The 21,958-nt window shown below is 47.0% G+C and overlaps 1 protein-coding gene across 1 annotated transcript in view; it reads right to left on the minus strand.

The window, feature by feature from the left end:
* Positions 1-10,219: 10,219 nt before the first annotated feature.
* Positions 10,220-21,958, minus strand: part of MRPL21 (mitochondrial ribosomal protein L21) — a 36,844-nt gene continuing 25,105 nt past the window's right edge. Inside the window, exon 7 of the mRNA XM_059932249.1 lies at positions 10,220-10,453. Coding sequence (XP_059788232.1) covers positions 10,401-10,453 — 53 coding nt within the window. The 3' untranslated portion in view covers positions 10,220-10,400. The remainder of the gene's footprint in view (positions 10,454-21,958) is intronic.

The following is a 21,958-nucleotide window of genomic DNA, read 5'->3' on the forward strand; positions in this document are numbered from 1 at the left end:
TCAAATTCTTCCCGGGTTTGATTTGAACACACTGTAGCAGCCGCCTATTGTGGCCATAAGGAACACTTTTTTTAACAAACGCGTGTAATGTTTTTATTATTACTCGGATATTGTCCCTCTTTTTTTCTGATTTCTTTAAAGCAAACCCAGAAATCTTGTCGTTTTGTCCACAAGTTCTTGAGTACGAATCGCTAAAAAAAGATAAAGGTCCTTTTAAAAAAAAAAACAGAATGGCAATGCCATTGTCCAACCTAAAATAGAGAAACAATTGTAATACAAAACTTGTAAAGCCTTCTGGGCCTTCGAAGAGCACAGCTGAGTCCCACTCACTCTTGCCAGCCTCATTTCTTGCTGGCAGCTCCCAGCAGGTTCTGATCCAAAAGTGTGTTGAGATTTTTTGGAACTCAGTTTCTATTTCCCATAGGAAACAATTTTATAATCTCAGAGTTCTGCACTTCTGAACTTGAACCTTGAGCCCCATAGGCAGTGAGTAAATAGTAGCGGTTCCCCGTCAGGGTGGTGACAATGTTTGCTCGGCCAACATCACTGGGATTTGGTGAGGACAAAATGAGATAATGCAGATGCAAGCAAAGAACGAAGGCGGCTAGACCACGTGCCAGTGAAAGGACCTCAGAGTGACAACAGATTCTTAACTGAATGGGCTTGGCCTATGACCCAGTAATCCTACTCCTGGGTATGCACCAAAGAGAAATGAGAACCCATGTCCACACCAAGACTCAGGCAGGAAGGTTTACAGAAGATTTGCTCAGGGTGACAAAAATCCAGAAACAACCCAGATGCCCATCAGCAGTAGAATGGTTAAATAAATCGTGGTTTCTCCATAAAGTGTAATAATACACAGCCAGAAAAAAGAGTAAACTACTGACACACACAATGTGGATGAATTTTACAGAGCTTACATTAAGCAAAAGAAAGCCAAACACACACAAAAATAAATATACGGTATTATTTCAATAACATAAGTGAGATATATTTTTTAAGGTTTTTTTTCTTTCTGTTCTGATAGTTTTTATTTATTTATTTATTTATTTATTTATGGCTGCATTGGGTCTTCGTTGCTATGCGCGGGCTTTCTCTAGTTGCAGCCAGAGGGGGCTATGGGGGCTACTCTGTTGCAATACGCGGGCTTCTCATTGCGGTGGCTTCTCTTGTTGCAGAGCATGGGCTCTAGGAGCACGGGCTTCGGTAGTTGTGGCACGTGGGCTCAGTAGTTGTGACTCACAGGCTCTAGAGCACAGGCTCAGTAGTTGTGGCTCAAGGGCTTAGTTGCTCCACAGCATGTGGGATCTTCCCAGACCAGGACTCGAACCAGTGTCCCCTGCACTGGCAAGCGGATTCTTAACCACTGCGCCACCAGGGAAGTCCCAAGTGAGACATATTAACAGCTGTGATGGCTATTGACCTAGAAATATACAAAGGAGCCCGTGGTGGGGGTGGGGTAGGGAGAGGTGGGGTGTATGAAAATGCCTTGCTCCGTATGCATAAGATTATACACTTGATGGTGTCTTCTCCCTGATGTTAGGCCTCAATTTTATTTTATTTATTTATTTAATTTATTTTTTGACCACGCCTCGCTGCTTGCGGGCCTTAGTTCCCCGGCCAGGGATTGAACCTGGGCTCCAGCAGTGAAATCACCGAGTCCTAACCAACCACTGGACCGCCAGCGAATTCCCATGGCCTCAATTTTAATAATCAAAACTTAAAAAAAGATTTAGAGGTGAGTAGGGCATTGACTGTTGGTGGTGGGGGTGAGGCCATCTGGGGGGCCATGAAATGAAGAGATGGTGAAGCTGAGACACTGGGTCACCTGGGGAGACTGAGGAGCTGGGGAGGAGAGAGAGAGTGGGGACAGCTGCCAGCTCCTCGCTGGTGCAGGGGAGCGGCAGGGAGAGCAGTGGGGAGAGTGTCCGCAGCCGAGGGGGTGGCAGGGCTGTGGGCGGGAGTGGCAAAGGAAACCTGCACCCCTGCCCCTCTTCTCCTCCTTCCTGTCCTGTTGCCTCCTTCTCCTCTCCAGGGCATGGACTCCACTCTCTTTCCCCTGCACCTCACAACACCCAGGGCCCTGATGGGGCCCTTTTAGGCACAAGGAAGGTGGGTAGAGGTGAGGGTTGCCTTCCCAGGGAGGCATCACAGTGGCCAGGCGTGGACACGCCTGGACCCTGGGCCAGGTCTGCCCCTGGCTGGCTTTGTGGGTGCCTCGCTCCCCCATCTGGGCCTCAGTTTCTTCACTTAAAAAAAAAAAAGGGACTTCCCTGGTGGCGCAGTGGTTAAGAGTCCGCCTGCCAATGCAGGGGACACGGGTTCGAGCCCTGGTCCAGGAAGATCCCACATGCCGCGGAGCAACTAAGCCTGTGCGCCACAACTACTGAGCCTGCACTCTAGAGCCCATGAGCCACAACTACTGAGCCCGTGCCTACAGCCCGTGCTCCACAGCAAGAGAAGCCACTGCAATGAGAAGCCCACGCACCGCAACGAAGAGTAGCCCCCTCTCACCGCTGCTAGAGAAAGCCCGCATGCAGCAATGAAGACCCAACGCAGCCAAAAATAAATAAAATTTTAAAAAATTAATTAATTAAAAAAAAAAAAACTAGGACGTTGGGCTGGGACAATAATGAGCAAACTTTTCACCACCATTCTTTTTTTTTTTAATTGAAGTATAGTTGATTTATAATGTGTTAATTACTGCTGTACAGCAGAGTGATTCATTTATACATATGTATACATTCTTTTTCATATTCTTTTCCATTATGGTTTATCACAGGATATTGAATATAGTTCCCTGTGCTATACAGTAGGACCTTGTTGTTTATCCATTCTATATATAATAGTTTGCATCTGGGAATCCCAAACTCCCAGTCCATCCCTCCCCTCCCCCCCTCCCCCTTGGCAACCACAAGTCAGTTCTCTAAGTCTGTCACCACCATTATTTATTTGAAGAAGCAGTAATTCTAGTCACTTAGGGGTGTGAACTCCGAAGCTAGACGGCCTTCAAACCTTGACTCTGCTGCTTCCCAGCTGAGTGATCCTGACCTCTATGTCCTGTGGTTTCCTCACCTGGAAAGTGGGGAGAGGAATGGAAGCTGCCTTGGAGAATCCTAATGAAGATTACCTGAGTAGCTGATGGGAAGCCCTTAGGACGTTCCTCAGTACACAGCAGGTGCCACATAAATGTTGGCTGTGACTATCCTTCTCCCTTTATGGAGCGCAAGTTTGTTTTTTTTTGTTTTTTAATTTTTATTTATTTATTTATTTATGGCTGTGTTGGGTCTTCGTTTCTGTGCGAGGGCTTTCTCTAGTTGTGGCAAGTGGGGGCCACTCTTCATCGCGGTACGCGGGCCTCTCACTATCTCGGCCTCTCTTGTTGTGGAGCACAGGCTCCAGACGCGCAGGCTCAGTAATTGTGGCTCACGGGCCTAGTTGCTCCGCGGCATGTGGGATCTTCCCAGACCAGGGCTCGAACCCGTGTCCCCTGCATTGGCAGGCAGATTCTCAACCACTGCGCCACCAGGGAAGCCCTGGAGCGCAAGTTTTAAAAGCTTTTGTCTATAAACAGCACATTTAATAACTTATTTCCTCATTTATTAATCAGAAACATGGGCACAATTGCCATCTTACAGTCAGCATGAGATGTATTCATTCCTTCAAGAGATGCTTGCCTCTAAGCACAGGGATTGCCAAGACCTGCTGTGCTGCCAGCCAGGGGCAGACAACATGCACACTTTGATCCATGTGGGTTCATTTCAGATAAATGTGGGACCTTTCTAAGGCTATTTGGAAAGGTCCGAATAGCTCAGAGGTCAGCATTATGACCTCCTCAGATCCCAGTCATCTCTGAGGGTCCCACCAGCCAGCCCACCTGGAGAATGTGAGCTCGGGCCAGGACCTGAGCTTCTTGGTGTGACCAGAGCAGTGTGCTGGGCAAAGAGCAGGCGACACCTCAGCAGATGCTCCTTGAAGTTGGCATCTTGACTGGCCTGCCTGGACACTGGGACCTCAGAGATGGGGAAGAGGTGACCATCCTGCAGCACATTTTAACAGATGCCTGAATATCCAAATAAGCATCGGCAGAAGACTTCTGTGTCAAGATGCTAATTCTTCCCCTTTGCAGAAGGAGATGAGGAGGTAATACCCTGAGTCAATAGTTTTTAAACTTGGGAGTTGAAGGCAGTCACTGACCCTTTGGAAACCTGATGACAGCTACAAACCCTTTCTCCAGAAAAACGCACACACACGTCAACAGTGGTAAATAATTTCAGTCTTGGACCTTCCGAAGCCCATTTATCAACTCCTGACCCACACAGATTAAGAAAAATGTATCCAAAATTTGGAAACAAAGCAAAAGGATGTCTGGAATGTCCTTTCACTGGCTCACTGTCTAACCGCCCATCCAAGGATTAGCTCATTCTCTAGGGAACTGTGTTTTGACTAAGCCCCAGACTCTTATGAAGTTACATGTAACTGGTAGACTTTTGTCCCACAAAAATGCAAGGATTAAAATAGATAACTAATAAGGACCTACTGTAGAGCACAGGGAACTCTACTCAATACTCTGTAATGGCCTACACGGGAAAAGAATCTAAAAACGAGTGGATATACGTTATATATGTATAACTGATTCACTTTGCTGAAACTAACACATTGTAAATCAGCTATATGCCAATAAAAATTTTTTTAAAATAAAGAAAAAGCAATGCAAGGATTTCTTTCAGTTGAAAAAAAGTATTCACCAAAGTTGTGGTTTTATTGCCGTGTAGAATATTAACCAGTTTTGTACCTATTTAGGAAAACCAGATTTTGTCTACCCTTCCTGTGCAGGGAAACCCCCAACTCTTCCCCACTGTGTGTTTCTGCCCTGTTTGTTTTCTTCACTGCTCACAGGAAACACTTCACTTCCTTTTTTTTTTTTTTTTAAAAAGAATTTTCTCTTTTCAAAATTAAAAAAATAAGTGTTTGGCCGCACTGCATGGCATGTGGGATCTTAGTTCCCCGACCAGGGATCGAACCCATGCCCTCTGCAGTGGAACCACAGAGTCTTAACCACTGGACCGCCAGGGAAGTCCCTAACACTTCACTTCTGACAGCTCTGGTCACCCAGTGTGTGGACGTTTTCCCCACACCAACAAGCAATTCTCCAACACCACTAGGGCATCCAAGAATCAGCTCAAATCTGACACTATCTACCCATTGATAGCATCGGATTTCACAGGTTAAGGGCTCAGTCCCACAAGACTGTCCCCCGACTTCAGATGTCAGTTGCAAGTCCAGGTTATCACCTGTGCTTCTGACCCCTGCTACAGATCAGAGGTTCCAAAGAGCCCCCCACCCTTGGGTTTGCTTGATTTGCTGGAGTGGATCACAGAACTCAGGAAAACACATTTACCAACTTAGTAAAGGATATGATAAAGGATGCAGATGAACAGCCAGATGAAGAGTGACACAGGGCTCACCAGTGACCAGCCGCACCTGCCTCTTCCCCAGGTTCCATCCTGTTGGGACCCTCTGCTGCATTTCACTGTTGCCACATCTCCCCCCTCCCCCTGGCAGAATCCTCTCCTTCTGTAACCCGTTAGTCACCCCTGCCCCACTTCTCCCCTCCCCTGGGACCTGTTCTCAGATGCCTTCCTTGGCTCCCTTCTGTCTGCCCCCCACCCCAGGCTAGGTGAGGCTCCCAGCCTCTTGCCTTGGCCCTGCCTCTGCCACTAGCCTTGCTCTCCTGCGAGCTTCAACCCTGCCACATTGGCACCCCTGTTCTGATCCTCCCAAATCCCCAACAGAGGGTCCCTCTCCAAGAGAAATGACTTGACTCATATGCTTCCTAGGGCTGTCACCCACCAGGAGGAGAAGTCAAACTTCAGGTGCGAGCAAAGCAGGGCCACAAAGAAAAGAAAGCTGGGGGAGGGGTGTTATATTTTCTATGTTAAAGAAAGCAGCAAATAGCCCTCAAGGGAAGAATGAGAACTTTGATGGATTTTCTTACACTTATTTTAGTATATATCTTTTAAATTACACATGAAGAGTTTACCATAATCCTTTAAATTACCCATGAAGAGGTTACCATAATCCTTCTAGCAAGTAGGGCTTGCGAATGATCTGAATCCAGCCCTCGTCTTACCCATATTCATTCATTTGTCCATTCATTCATTTGTCCATTCATTCATTCATTTGGCAAATACGTACTGAGCAACTCAGTAGTGACAGAGCCTTTAGACCAAGCCCTGCCCTCAGGAGTCCACACTCTGGTGGGAGAGGCAGGCAAGAGACAAATACTCTCTCATGTGAAAAGAAAGGGAAAATGAGAAAACAAAACAAAACAGAAAGTGGGACAGAGTGTGCACGGCCTAGGATGCAGTGGATGGGAGCTGGTATTCAGTGGACCATACGCTCCAAAGGGTGGGGACGCTGTAACCAGCACCTGATACATCATATGGTCTCAGAAATGTTAGCTGCATGATTAACTGATGGTTGAGTGGATGGATGGGTGGGTGGATGGGTGGGCAGACGGACGGAGGGCCCTGCCGGCTTAGCTCCCTGGGGCCCCTCCCATCCGGCCCTTCCTATCCAGGCCCTCATCCCATCTCAAAGTCCCCTGCAGGAACCCCTCTAAACTTCACTCCTGCCTGTCCTTCTTCTTGGTGCTCCTAAAGTCACCTTCTGCATCTCAAAACCTTTGATGCATCCTGTGACCTCAGGCAGACCCAGCTACATAATTTGCCCAGCACAGCACAGAGCAAAAATGCAGAGCCTTGTTCAAAAATCATTAAGAATTTCGAATATTACTCAGCCATAAAGAGAAACGAAATTGAGTTATTTGTAGTGAGGTGGATGGAGTTAGAGTCTGTCATACAGAGTGAAGTAAGTCAGAAAGAGAAAAACAAATACAGTATGCTAACACACATATATGGAATCTAAGGGAAAACAAAAAAAAAGGTCATGAAGAACCTAGTGGCAAGACGGGAATAAAGACACAGACCTACTAGAGAATGGACTTGAGGATACGGGGAGGGGGAAGGGTAAGCTGGGACGAAGTGAGAGAGTGGCATGGACATATATACACTATCAAATGTAAAATAGATAGCTAGTGGGAAGCAGCCACATAGCAAAGGGAGATCAGCTCTGTGCTTTGTGACCACCTAGAGGGGTGGGATGGGGAGGGTGGGAGGGAGGGAGATGCAAGAGGGAAGAGATATGGGAACATATGTATAACTGATTCACTTTGTTATAAAGCAGAAACTAACACACCATTGTAAAGCAATTATACTCCAATAAAGATGTTAAAAAAAAAAATAAAGAATTTCTAGACGGTGACAACTAGGCATTACACCAACCACAGGGCTCTTCTGAGTGCTGGCTCTGCGACCGCACGGGAGGGACACTCAGGCAGCCGGCCCTGTCCCCAGGACAGGGCCACAAGACCTCCCCAGATCTGCACCCAAGAGACCACGTCAGCCTGTGTTTACAAGCCTCGATGAGTTCCATGCTCCTTCCACTCAAGACCTCACCTCACTTCCGGCCTCTGGGCATCTATTCCCACCGCCCAGGGTGCCTTCCCACACCGTGGGCTAGGTGCCAGGAAGGGAGATGGGGAAAACCACACCCAGTCCCAACTCCCCAGAGAAGAAGCTCAGAGGGCATCTGGGTTCTGGCGCAGCTGTGGCTCTGTCCAGCTGTGAGGCCCAAAGCGGGCGAACTTTCCTCTGCTGCAGAACAGGCAGCAACGAGGACGATGCTGGATCCACGTGGGGCTCTGCTCATAGCCCTCCTCCCTGTTAAAAAATCTACTAAGATATGACTCATGTGTACCATAAAATTATCCTTTTAAAGTGTACAATTCACGCTGCCATGGCCTGGGTTCAATCCATGGTCGGGGAATTGAGATCCCGCAAGCCGTGCAGGGGGCAGCCAAAAAGAAAAAAAAAAAAAAAAAGTGGACAATTCAGTGGTTTTTACATATACACGGTTATGCAACCATCACCACAATCTAGTTCCAGAACGTTCCCCAAAACTTTCTTTCCTAAAAGAAACCCCATGCCCCATCAGCAGCCCTCTTCCCAGGCCCCCAGGCCCTGGCAACCACGAATCTACTTTCTGTCTCTATAGCCTTGCCTATTCTGAAAGTTTCATATAAATAAAATCCTACAATATGTGGTCTTCTATGTCTGCTTCCTTCACTGAGCATAATATCTTCAAGGTCCATCCAGGTTGTAGCCTGTGTCAGTGCTTCATCCCTTTTTAGGGCCGCATATATCCCATGGTAAGGGTATGCCACATTTCGTTTATCCATTCATCCCCTGATGGATGCCCACAGCTCTTTCACACACCAGCTGCCAATCCGCCTGTGGGGGAGGGGTGGGGAGGGGTGCAGCCCCCCACTCTGACCTTGACGCTGAAATACAAGCCGCTGGCCGTCTCCCTTTCCACCGGAAACATTCCCACTTAACCTTCAAAGTCCAACTCAGACACCATCAACTCCAAGAAGCCTCCCCAGATAACCCCAAATAAACTGATAACCCCTTTCTCCGGCCCTCCCACCGGACCCGGTTCCGGGACACCTGCCTTTTCTAAGACCTGAGACGTCTCCCCGCCCCACTCCAGATCCGGAACCGCGGTGAAATCCCATTTCTGAAGCCCCTGGGCTTGGACTCCGCCAACCCGCCAAACCTTTCGTGGAAAGGAAAGAGGGGGATTGGCTAGGCGCTAACTGGCCGCCAGATAAACTAATTGTTTCCTTGAGATCTCTTGCCTTTGACGGGAGGAGGAAAAGCCGGGGAATTTCGGGGATGGGTGGGGTGCGGAGGAGGAAGTGACAGCCCCAGCGGCGGGGTTGGGGGAGGATTGGGGGGGCAGGTGGGGCGGGAGCGGCAGACCAGCGGTTGCTGGCGGCTGCCGGACGCAGTTTCAGTTGAAAAAAATGCTCAATTGTCCTGCTCCCTCGAATCTGTGTTTTTGTCGTAGGAAGCTCGGAGGACGATCCCGAAGCTGCAGGCCCCTTCCCTGCCCGCCTGGGTGCCCGCCGCAGGCCCGGGGAAGGCCAAGGTCCCGGGCGTCCCGCGCAGCCGCCGGTCCTGCTCGCTGGGGAGGCGTTGGTCGCGGGTGGGGAGGGGGCCCCGGGACGCCCCCCGGCTTCCTCCGCTCTCCCTCCTCCGCCTCCTCTCGGCGCCCACCGACGGCCCCTTTGCGTCCCCGCGTCCCCTAGGGCCGCTCTTTTACGCAGGAGGAGGAGCTTCAGGTTAGAGGGAGAGGCGGCCGCGGCGGCGCGCTGGTTCCCCGCACACCCTCCCGGGGTCAGCAGAGGTCGGCCGGCGGGCGGGAGAGGGTGCCCCGGGCGCTCGCGGAGGGTCAAGGTCGCCCGGGGCCGCGCCCGCGGGGTCAGAGGCAGACTTCGGGAGGGACCGGTTCGGCGCCGAGCCGGACGGGAGTGTGCAATCGCCCCCTGGCCGATTTCAGGCCGCAAGGAGGAGGCTGGGGGCGGCGTGCGTGCCCTCCAGCCCGGAGCCCCGAGCCGGGCCGGAGCGCGGAGCCCCGGGGGTACTCCGAGCGCGCCCGCCCTGCGCCCTTCCACGCGCGGGGCTTCCTCGTGGCCGCGCGCTTCCTCCTGGGGTGCCCTCGGTCCGTGCAACCCCGGCGGATCCGCCTACGCCACGGCCAGTCGCCGCAGGGGCTGGAGCGGGAGTTGACTTACAAGGCTGGCTGCTCAGGCCACCCCTCTATTAACCTTTTAAATTACGCAGTTAAGGTGTATTCATTGTGGGAAAACAGGGAACACTGAACCGTAGTCAAAAAGTTTTAAAATTGCCTGGAATCGCACTCCCTGATAAGACGCGGCTGCATTTCCTTCCCGTCTTTCGTTGGCGCTACTTTCTGTGTATCTTTTCACTCTCATATCGTGCGTGTTTACGAAATGGAAGTCGCATGGTACACAAGCGTCTCTATTGTTTTTTTGATTTGACGTTATTCATTTTCCCCGAGTACTAGATGCATTCTCTTGGAATACATGGAAACTGCACAGAAGCCCCCTGGTCACCTCCCTCCCCACCCCATCCAACTCCCCTCTCTGCTCTGCTGGATGTTCTTCCAGACTTTTCCACATTTTACATCACACCACACACACACACACACCCACCCACACACACACACACACACACACACACACACACACATATATAGTTTTACTTAGGGATCTCTTTTACATAAGTCAGATTGGGTTGTTTGGAATCCCCCCACCCCGCAACTTAAGGGTATGTTTTGGAACTCACTTGGTCTAGATACACCTCTTTCTTAACTCCGTTATGATATTCCATAGTTTGCACCTTCATTCCTGTCGAGCATTCTCTGTTGTTTGTTGTTTTTCGTTTGTTTCCAGTTTCTCTCGATTCAACCGTTCATCCCAAATGCGTTTCTGGGGCACCTCCTGTGTGCCAGACCCAGACATCTCCTAGGTTCAGAAAGTATAACAATGAACAAAATAGACACCACCCTCCTGGGCCTGACCTTCTACAAGGGCAACTGACAAGTATACTGTAGGTAGGTCAGGACGGGTATTTTATTTTTTAAAATAGGGACGGTTCCAATCACTAATATGGCTCAAATATCAAATCAGTATAAAAAAGTACCGAGGGAGGACTTCCCTGGTGGTGCAGTGGTTAAGAATCCACCTGCCAATGCAGGGGACACGGGTTTGAGCCCTGGTCCGGGAAGATCCCACATGACGTGGAGCAACTAAGCCCGTGTGCCACAGATACTGAGCCCGCGAGCCACAACTACTGAGCCCGTGAGCCACAACTACTGAAGTCCGCGTGTCTAGAGCCCATATTCCACAACTCAGAGAAACCACAACAATGAGAAGACCGTGCACCGCAATGAAGAGTAGCCCCCGCTCGCTGCAACTAGAGAAAGCCTGTGAGCAGCAACGAAGACCCAACGCAGCCAAAAATAAAGTATGAATAAATAAATAAATTTATATTAAAAAAAGTATCAAGGGAAACGTCTTACTCCCACATTTGCCCATTGGACACACGGGTAGCCACTCATTGGTTCCTTGTGTTATCCTTCCAGAATTTCCTTATGAAAATGCAAGTAGAAAAGAGTTGTTATGTATACTTCCCTTCTTTCCCGTGTAAAAGGAAGCTTGCTTACTTATATATCTTGGCGCTATTTTCCTGTCATCACATAGAGAGCTTCCTTGTTCAACTTTATTTGTAAATTGTTTCAGGGTACACAGTGTTCTATCAATATGGTTTATTTTACCACAGTCTATTTGTGCCCTGTAACAAACACACACAGTGTGACACAGGGTGTTTCCTGTCTCTTGCCCTATAACATTGTTGCAGTGAATAACTATACAAAGGTCAATTTGCCCACCTGGAAGTCAATCAATAGAGTGGATTTTCAGAACTGTGATTGCTGAGTCAAGGCCTTGTGTGTGCACAGTGTTGATGTGTGTTACTGTTTGCCCTCTGTATTAGGGTTCTCCAGAGAAACAGACCAATCGGATATAGGAGATTTACATATGTATACATAAAATTTTATGTATAATATAATATAAAGTAATAATTATAAGGAATTGGCTCACCGCTATGGAAAACAGTATAGAGGTTCCTCAAAAAACTAAAAATACAGCAATTCCACTCCTAGGCATATACCCAGACAAAACTATAATTTGAAAAAATACATGCACCTTTATGTTCATAGCAGCACTATTTACAATAGCCAAGACATGGAAACAATCTAAATGTCCATCGACAGATGAATGGATAAAGAAGATGTGGTATATATATATATATATATATATATATATATATATATATATATATGTATATAATGGAATATTACTCAGCCATAAAAAGAATGAAATAATGCCATTTGCAGCAACATGGACGGACCTAGAGACTGTCATACTAAGTGAAGAAAGTCAGAAAGAGAAAGACAAATACCATATGATATCACTTATATGTGGAATCTAAAATACAAGTCAACATATCTGCAAAACAAAAACAGATTCACAGGTACAGAGAACAGACTTGTGGTTGCCAAAGGGGAGAGGGGGTAGGGGAAGGAAGGAATGGGAGTTTGGGATTAGCAGAGGCAAACTATTATATACAGGATAGATAAACAACAAGGTCCTACTGTATAGCATAGGGGACTATATTCAATATTCTGTGACAAATGATAATGGAAAAGAATATGAAAAAGTATATATATATAAGAATATATATATAAGAATATATATGTATAACCGAGTCACTTTTCTATACAGAAGAAATTAACACAATATTGTAAATTAACTATACTTCAATAAAAATTTTTAATCTTTTTTTATAAATTTATTTTTTTTTAATATTATTTATTTTTGGTTGCGTTGGGTCTTCGTTGCTGCGTGTGGGCTTTCTCTAGTTGCGGCAAGCGGGGGCTACTCTTCCTTGTGGCGTGCAGATTTCTCATTGTGGTGGCTTCTCTTGTTGCAGAGCACGGGCTCTAGGAATGCGAGCTTCAGTAGTTGTGGCATGCGGGCTTCAGTAGTTGTGGATCGCGGGCTCCAGAGTGCAGGCTCAGTAGCTGTGGCACACGGGCTTAGTTACACCGCGGCATGTGGGATCTTCCCAGACCAGGGCTTGAACCCGTGTCCCCTGCATTGGCAGGCGGATTCTTAACCACAGCACCACCAGGGAAGCCCTTCAATAAAATTTTTTTAAAAAGGAATTGGCTCACATAATTATGATTTGCAGTTGGCAAACTGGAAACCCAGAACAGCCCGTGGTGTAGTTCCAATCCGAAGACCAGCAGCCTCAGGACCCAGGAAGAGCCAATGTTTCAGTTTGAGTCTGAAGGCAGGATAAAAATTGATGTCCTTCTTCCAAAGCAGTTAGGCAGGAGGAGCTCCCTCTTACTCAGGGGGAGGTCAGCCTTTTCTATACTGGCCTTCAACTGATTAGATGAGGCCCACCCAAATTAGGGAGGGCAATCTGCTTTATTTAGTCCACTGATTCAGATGTCAATGTCATCTAGAAACCCCCTCACAAACACACCTAGAATAATGTTTGACTAAAGTTCAGGGCCTCCAGTGGCTCAGTCAAGTTGACATATAAAATTATTCCTCATACCCTCACCAGTGTGTCTTTTTTAAAGTAGCATTATCAAAATATAATTCACGGGAGTTCCCTGGTGGCCTAGTGGTTAGGATTCCGGGCTTTCACTGCCGTGGCCCAGGTTCAATCCCTGGTCAGGGGACTGAGATCTCACAATCCGTGCAGTGTGGCCAAAAAAAAGAAATGCGCGTGCGCGTGTGTGTGTATATATATATATATAAAATTCACATATGATATAAGATATAGTTCATCCATCTGAAGTGTATTTTCAATGGTTTTTAGTATATTTACAGAGTTGTGCAATGATCACCACAATCAATTTTGGAAAATTTGCATTATCCGCAAAAGAAACCTCCTACCATTAGCAGTCACTTCCCATTTGCCCCCAACTCTCTCAGGCTTAAGCACTAATCTACTTTAAGCACTAATCTACTTTAGGTCTGTATGGATTTGCCTGTTCTGGACATTTCATGTAAATGGAATCATACAATATGTGGCCTTTGAGTCCAGCTTCTTTCACTGAGCGTAGTGTTTTTGAGGTTCATCTGTGTGGTAGTATATGTCAGTATTTAATTCTTCGCTATGACTGAATATTATCTCATTGTATGGATATACCACCTTTTAAAAATCCATTCATCTGTTGATGGCTATTTGGCTTCTTTCCACTTTTTGGCTATGCACCATTTTACATTTCCATCAGCAGTGTATGAGGGTTTCACTTTCTCCACATCCTCATCAACACTTGTTATTACCTGCAGGTTTGATTTTTAAAAAATTTTTAAATTATTTATTTATTAGGCCACATTGTGCAGCATGTGGGCTATTAGTTCCCCGACCAGGGATCGAACCCGTGTCTCCTGCGTTGAGAGTGCGGAGTCATAAGCACTTGACTGCCAGGGAATTCCCACTGTAGTTTTGATTATAGCCATCCTGGTGGATATGAAGGAGTATCTCATTATGGTTTTGATTTGCATTTCCTTGAGGGCTAACCAATTTGTCTTTGATTTTTTTTTATGAAGTTTTTTTCTATAAATTTATTATTCTCTTATGGCTTCCAAATTTTGACTTATAGAGAAAATTGTCCTCACTCTAGGGTCATAAAGAAATTTTCCTATATTCTCTTTTAGTACTTCTATGCTTTGAAGTTTTACGTTTAAAAGAAGAAGGAAGAAGATTACTAATTTACTGCAGCAAGAAGAAGAAAGTTTTCTCCTTGCCCAGCAACCACCCCAGCCAATGAGAAACCACCACCACTCAGCCAATGAGAAACTATCACCACCCTGCACTCTGGCTTTCCTCCAATAGGCTTTTTGCCTGGGTATATGCCTAGGAGTGGAATTGCTCTATTTTTAGTTTTTTGATGAACCTCTATACTGTTTTCCATAGCAGTGAGCCAATTCCTTATAATTATTGCTTGATATGATATTATATATAAAATGTTATGTATAGGTATGTATATCTCCTATATCCAATTGGTCTGCTTCTCTGGAGAACCCTAATACAGAGGGCAAACAGTAACACACATCAACACTGTGCACACACAAGGCCTTGACTCAGCAATCACAGTTCTGAAAATCCACTCTATTGATTGACTTCCAGGTGGACAAATTGACCTTTGTATAGTTATTCACTGCAACAATGTTATAGGGCAAGAGACAGGAAACACCCTGTGTCACACTGTGTGTGTTTGTTACAGGGCACAAATAGACTGTGGTAAAATAAACCATATTGATAGAACACTGTGTACCCTGAAACAATTTACAAATAAAGTTGAACAAGGAATCCCCTCCCAACTCCCTCCTTTCCTTTATAAAAGAATGCTCCTCTCTTAGTTTTTCAAACTTGCCTGTGGTTTGCCATAGCTTGCATGTCCCAAATTGGAATTCCTGAATCATTTTGCTGGTAAAATAACTAGCTATTTTATTTTAAGGTTGACACAATAAACGACACATATTTATAGTGTACGCTTTGGTAAGTTTTGACATCTGTATACACTCATGAAACCATCACCACGATTAACATAGTGAAGACATCTAGCACATCGAAAAGTCCCTCCTGCCCTTGATGGTCCCTCCCCACTCCTTCCCCTTTGCAGGCAACCAACAATCTGCTTTTTGATAATGATTCCATAGTTTTTACTATATGACTGTTACATAATTATTAGAGCAATTCTATATTGTTGGACATCTGCATTTATCCCATTTTTGCTATTTATTAATCCAGCCAGGATGCACATCCTTGTACAAACATAACTCTCCACATATCTGAATATTTTTTTGGGACAAATTCCTAGAACTGATATTACCAGACCAAAGGTTATGAATGTTAAGACTTTTGGGACAATTTGTGAAATCCTCTTTGTAAGGCTTGCTAGGTATGACATTCACTTTACATTTGGTTTTCTTTCTGGAAAGTTGAATCTTTTTGTTTTTATTTCTTTTTCTTTTTCTTTTTTTTTGTTGTTGTTCTTTGTTGTTTTTTTCTTTCTTTTTTTTTGGTTGAATCTTTTTAATACAGAAGAAGGAGGAGGAGGAGGAGGAGGAGGAGGAGGGGGAGGGGGAGGGGGAGGAAGGAGAAGGAGAAGGAGAAGCAGCAGCTAACTCTCCAAGTGCAGCTCAGATGTTTCTGCTTGGAATAAGGGCTGGCTGTTTTGGGGAGGTGCTTTTGTGGCTGTGAAAGCAAAAAACATTAACATCTGATTGGATTGCCTCTTCCCTGGGACCCAACAGCACTCTGTACCTTGGTGGGGTCCTGCCCAGAGCAGGCTGTGATGGCACCAGCAGCCCACCTTCAGCCATGACCCACCCTACAGAAGTCTGAAGACTTCTGCATCAAGGATGGTGAGATAAAAACCTTGGATCAACTTCTTTGAGCTCAACAGGCTTCTCTGATGGAGTCTGGGCCTCCAGGCACAGGGTCCTCAGAGTGGCTGAGAGCAGTTCTGAGGCAGGTGGAGGGGAGAAGCAGGTTTGGGGGCACCAGACATGCCACCGCAAACTAGGCCTCTTTGGCCTTTGAATTATTTTGACTTAAAGGCCATTGAGAACCAGTAGACACAGGAAAAGCTCTAAAAATGGGGCACAGGTTTTCCTTTGTAAAGGAAATTTTTAAAAATTTATTTATTTTAATTTTGGCTGTGCCACACGGCTTGTGGGATCTTAGTTCCCCAACCAGGGATTGAACCCGGGGCCACGGCAGTGAAAGCGCCGAGTCCTAACCACTGGACCATCAGGGCATTCCCGGAAATTTTTATTCATAAAGGTAATTTCCTTTTGTAAAGAGTCTCCTTCTCCAATCAAGGAGGTATAGGACTTGAAACTCTCATCAATAGAGAAGATAAGACTTAAATCTGCATAGCGGGACTTCCCTGGTGGCACAGTGGTTAAGAATCCACCTGCCAATGCAGGGGACACGGGTTTGAGCCCTGGTCCAGGAAGATCCCAAATACCGCGGAGCAACTAAGCCCGTGCACCACAGCTACTGAGCCTGTGCTCTACAGCCCGTGAGCCACAACTACTGAGTCCATGCCACAACTACTGAAGCCCAGGTGCTCTAGGGCCCGTGTGCCACAACTACTGAGCCCACATGCTGCCACTACTGAAGCCTGCGAGCCTAGAGCCTGTGCTCTGCAACAAGAGAAGCTACCGCAATAAGAAGCCCACACACCGCAACAAAGAGTAGCCCGGCTCGCCACAACTAGAGAAAAGCTCGCGCGCAGTAACAAAGACCCAATGCAGCCAAATAAATAAAAATAAATGAAAAAAAACAGACAAACTTGCATAGCAAACCTTACTAAACAACCCTTGATTATCATTCTTTTCCCAGTCACCTTCCTATAACTTGTATCCTCCCACTCCAAAGCCCAAATACTCTTTTCCTTGGTTTTAAGCTAAGATAGTATTTAAGGTCAAGTTCTAACTATCCCAGTGGGTTACTCATCACTCGTGCTCCCTTGTGTCCACATGAGATGACCATGTTAATAAACTTCTTTTTGCCTTTTTCTTTTTATTCTTCTTGGCTGCACCACGCAGCATGTGGGATCTTAGTTCCCCCACCAGGGATCGAACCCGTGCCCCCTGCAGTGGAAGCACAGAGTCTCAACCACTGGACCGCCAGGGAAGTCCCTGCTTTTTTCTTATTAACCTGTCTTTGGTCCGTCTCATTTATAGAGCCCTGGCTGGAGAACCTATGATGGGTAGAGGAAAATAATTTTTTCCTCCCCTGCTGGCACAAACCTCCCCAGCGAGGCTCGGGACATAGGCCACCTGGCCTCAAGCCAGGTGCCTCCACTTACTAGCAGTGTGGACTTGGATGTGTTTTTTTAACTTCTCCCAGCTTCAATTTCCTTATTTGTATTGATAATTAAAGGATAATAAAAGATTATTATAAGATTATTGTGAGAATTACGTGGGTGTGATGGTTAATTTTATGTGTCAACTTGACGGGGCTGAGGGATGCTAATAAAACATTATTTCTGGGCTTCCCTGGTGGCGCAGTGGTTGAGAGTCTGCCTGCCGATGCAGGGGACACGGGTTCGAGCCCTGGTCTGGGAAGATCCCACATGCCACGGAGCAACTAGGCCCGTGAGCCGCAGTTACTGAGCCTGCGCGTCTGGAGCTTGTGCTCTGCAACAAGAGAGGCCGCGATAGTGAGAGGCCCGCGCACCGCAATGAAGAGTGGGCCCCACTTGCCATAACTGCAGAAAGCCCTCGCACAGAAACGAAGACCCAACACAGCCATAAATAAATAAATAAATAAATAAATGGATCATCACGTTTAAAAAAAAAAAAAAATTATTTCTGGGTGTGTCTGTGAGGGTGTTTCCAGAAGAGATTAGCATTTGAATCACAGAGTGGGTAAAGAAGGTGGCCTTGCCCTCGTCAGTGAGGCAGCACCATCCAACCTACAGAGGGCCTGAATCGAACAAAAAGGGAGAAGAAGGGCAAATTGTTTTTTCATAATTAAAAAATATATTTATTTATTGGGACTTCCCTGGTGGCACAGTGGTTAAGAATCTGCCTGCCAATGCAGGGGACACGGGTTCGATCCCTGAAGAGTGTGCCACTTCAGTAGTTGCGGCGCACGGGCTTAGTTGCTCCGTGGCATGTGGGATCTTAGTTCCCTGACCAAGGGTCGAACCTGTGTCCCCTGCATTGGAAGGCAGATTCTTAACCACTGGACCACCAGGGAAATCCCCAGGAAGGGTGAATTTGCTCTCTGCTTGAGGTGGGACATCCATACTCTGCCCTTGGACATCAGTGCTCCTGGTTTTTAAACTTTGGACTTGGAGTGGGACTTATATCATTGGCTCCCCTTGTTCTCTTGCCTTCAGGTTTGTAGTAGAATTATACTTTTCTGGGTCTCCAGCTTGCAGATGACAGATTGTGAGACTTAGCCTCCGTAACAGCATGATCCAATCTCTCATAATACATCTCTTTCTCTATATCTATATATAGCCTATTGGTTGTTTCTCTGGACAGCCCTGACTAACACAATGGGATTTTTTTGGGATTAAATGTTAACCTAAAACAATAAAATAGCCAGTTATTTTACCAGCAAATGGGTTTATTCAGGAGCAGCAAAGAATTGCAATATAGGCATGCAAACATGGCAAACCACATGCGAGTCCGGTAAAGCAGAGGAGAGGAAACCCTTTTATAGAGGAGAAGGGGGAGTTGGGAGGGACTGTTATAAACAAAAAGTCCACTGGAGGAAACTGGGGGCTGGAAGTGTAGTGGCCTTTCATTGGCTGAGTTATGACAGTCTCTCATGGGCTGAGCTGTTGCCAGGCAAGGAGAAAATCTTTGTTTCTCCTGCTGGATGTAGTAAGCAGTGTCACTTCCTGCAGAGAATCTGAATTAAGGTCAAGTGGTGAGAGCTCCCCCTTGTGGCCTCCTGAATCCATTTTAATGAGGTTTCCCTTTACTAATTTTCACAGTTATGATAACTCACGCAAAGTGCCTGGCGCAGCACCTGGCCTACAGCAAGCACTGGATGAAAGGTAGTGATGGAGTGGGCGGAGCCTGGAGGCGGAGAGAAGGGGAGAGGGAAGCAGTACTCCTCCCACACCTGCTGTGGGTCACTAGGCAGTCCACCTGTAAACTGACCTCCAGTGACCTCACCTGCCAGGTCCCCTCCACTTTTCAGAGGTGGAAATTGAGGCTTAGAGAGGGTCGAGCACTGGCTCAAGACCCGTAGCCAGTGATCAGTAGAGGCTGGAACCGAAAGTGGTCTGGGTGCGTCCGGGCACAGGATGAGATTCGGGTGACACAGGAACACAGTTTCGATTTTCACAGTTAGGCATTTGTTTAATATGTGTCAATAAACAGCTGCTACATCAAGGCTAGGACTTCATAGCTCTAATGGCTCATGACAAAGCTAAAGGAAGGGTTTAAGTAAAAAAACAAAAGTGAGGGAAATTAGAGAAAAGTGTTAGGTATTAACACCCATGTTGGTAGGCTACAGCAGAAATCAGGAAGGTCAAAGTTGAAGGGAACCTGGGAACGGTGGTGATAGGCAAGGGTCTTGCTGCTGAACCTCGCCCCAGGGAAATCCCTTCCTTCTGGAACAGACATCAGGTAAGAAGGACAGGTGCGGGATGGTGGTCTTAAGTTTCCAGGTGCCCCACTCTTGCTGGGGCAGCAAGACAGGTCCCATCATCCTAGCCCTGCACCCACCCCTGGACCCCTCCCCACTCTTCAGGGAAGGACAAAGGCCACTGGTCCCAGGGGTCCAGATACCCATCCCCAGTGGAAGGATGGGGACGTGACAAGAAAGAGAAGGCAAGAGTCTCTAGGGGAGGGGAGGTGTTTGGAGGGTCCCAGGTGTCCAGTTGGGACCACCTTGGCCAATTTTGCTTTGGTGGGACCTCCGCAATGAGTCCCCAACCTGCTGTGACACCAGTAGCCCTCCACAGTCCCAGAGGGAGCTCTGGGCCTTCCTTAAGACCTCCTGGCTGCCCATCTGCCGCTACCAACACCCATCAGATCTGCAGCTGACTGAGGGCTCCAGTGGATCTGACCCTTCTCTAGTCCTTCCTTCCTGCTGGTTTTTCCTGCAAATCATCCTAGAAACGTTACCGCTCCTCTCGAATTTCCTTTAGCCATTTCCCTGCATTATACACCCTGTACACCAGTGGTCCCCAACCTTTTTGGCACCAGGGACTGGTTTCGTGGAAGATGATTTTTCCGCAGATCGGGGGTGGGAGGGATGGTGATACGAGTGGCGGTGAGCAGCAGATGCAGCTTCGCTCGCTTGTCCTCTGCTCACCTCCTACTGTGCAGCCGGGTTCCTAACAGGCCACGGACCGACACCGGTCCACGGCCCAGGGGTTGGGGACCCCTACTGTACACCATCTCCAAGCTGTGTTGCGATTTATAATAAGGAAAGTATATCTGGTCTTCATCCCTGTTCCTGGGGCAGAGTTCCTAAAACATACTCCTGGAATTTCCGAAAGGATAAAAGTCACCAGAGTGGAATGTATGTCTTTTGTTATAACTGGTCCCTTTCAGCCACACCTGATTTATATTAATGGGGTGACTTTCGGAAAGCTCCTAGTTCGAACTTTAAGCCTCACCCCCAACTTCTGAGGAGCAGAGAAGGGCTGGAAGTCGAGTTAGTCACTGGTGGCCAATGATTTAATCAATCATGCCAACTTAGTAATTATGGGATGCAGTGGAGGTGTTAGCTGATGCCATGGTGGTCATCATTCTGCAATATCTACGTGTATCAGATCATCATGTCATACACCTTAAACTTACACAGTGTTCCATGTTGACTATATCTCAATAGAGCTGGGAAAAAAACTTTTCCCCCCAAAATAAGTCATGCCTCTATAATGAAGCCTCGTTAAAAATCCTTAAAGTGCGGGGTTTGGAGAACTTCAGGTTTGGTGAACAAGAACATTCATGTGCCAGGAGTGTGGTGACTCCAAACTCCATGGGGGCAGATGCTTCTGTGCTCGGGGTCCGTCCAGGACTGTCCTGTGTGCCTCTTCACCTGGCTGTTCATTCGCATCCCTTAGTATCCTTTGTAATAAGTGAGTAATTTAGTAAGGAAACTGTTTCCGTGCATTCTATGAGGCTTGCTAGCAAACAGTCAGCCCTGAGGAGGCAGTCATGGAAACCTCCAGTTTATCGCTGTCGGTCAGAAGCACAGGTGACAACCTGGACCTGCCATGGGCGTCTGAAGTGGGGCTGTCTTGTGGGACTGGGTCTGGGCTCTCTCCAGGTGGGTGGTGTCAGAATTCAGCTGTAGGACCCTCAGCTGGTGTCCCGAGATTCTGAGGATTGCTTGGTGTGGGGAAAGCTCCACACTGGGGGGCCAGACGTGAAGTCCTGAGTGCTGAGAAGTGTGAGGGTGGTCGTAAGAGCAGAGCAGAGAAGAAACATACAGGTGTTTTTTCTATTCACAGGTCTCTTACATTTTTTCTTTGTGCATTTGGTCATTTACTTTCTACTTCGTTGTTGCGTTCTCAGAGGCATTGTTTCACTTTTTTTTTTTTTTGGCCATGCCACATGGCTTCCGGGATCTTAGTTCCCAACCAGGGCTCGAACCCACGGCCCCTGCAGTGGAAGCATGGAGTCCTAACCACTGGGCTGCCTGGACCGCTAGGGAATTCCCGTTTCACTTTTTTTTTTTTTAATTAAAGTTCTAAAGTTTTAATTAAAGTTCTAATACTCTTTTAAAAAAAAATATTTATTTATTTTTGCTGGGTCTTAGTTGCGGCATGTGGGATCTAGTTCCCCAGCCAGGTATCGAACCCAGGCCCCCTGCATTGGGAGCACGGAGTCTTACCCACTGGACCACCAGGGAAGTCCCCCCAAGTTTCACTTTTTTAAAAAAATGTTTTCATG

This window comes from Balaenoptera ricei, chromosome 8, assembly GCF_028023285.1.
Source record: "Balaenoptera ricei isolate mBalRic1 chromosome 8, mBalRic1.hap2, whole genome shotgun sequence".
Classification (NCBI taxonomy): domain Eukaryota; kingdom Metazoa; phylum Chordata; class Mammalia; order Artiodactyla; family Balaenopteridae; genus Balaenoptera; species Balaenoptera ricei.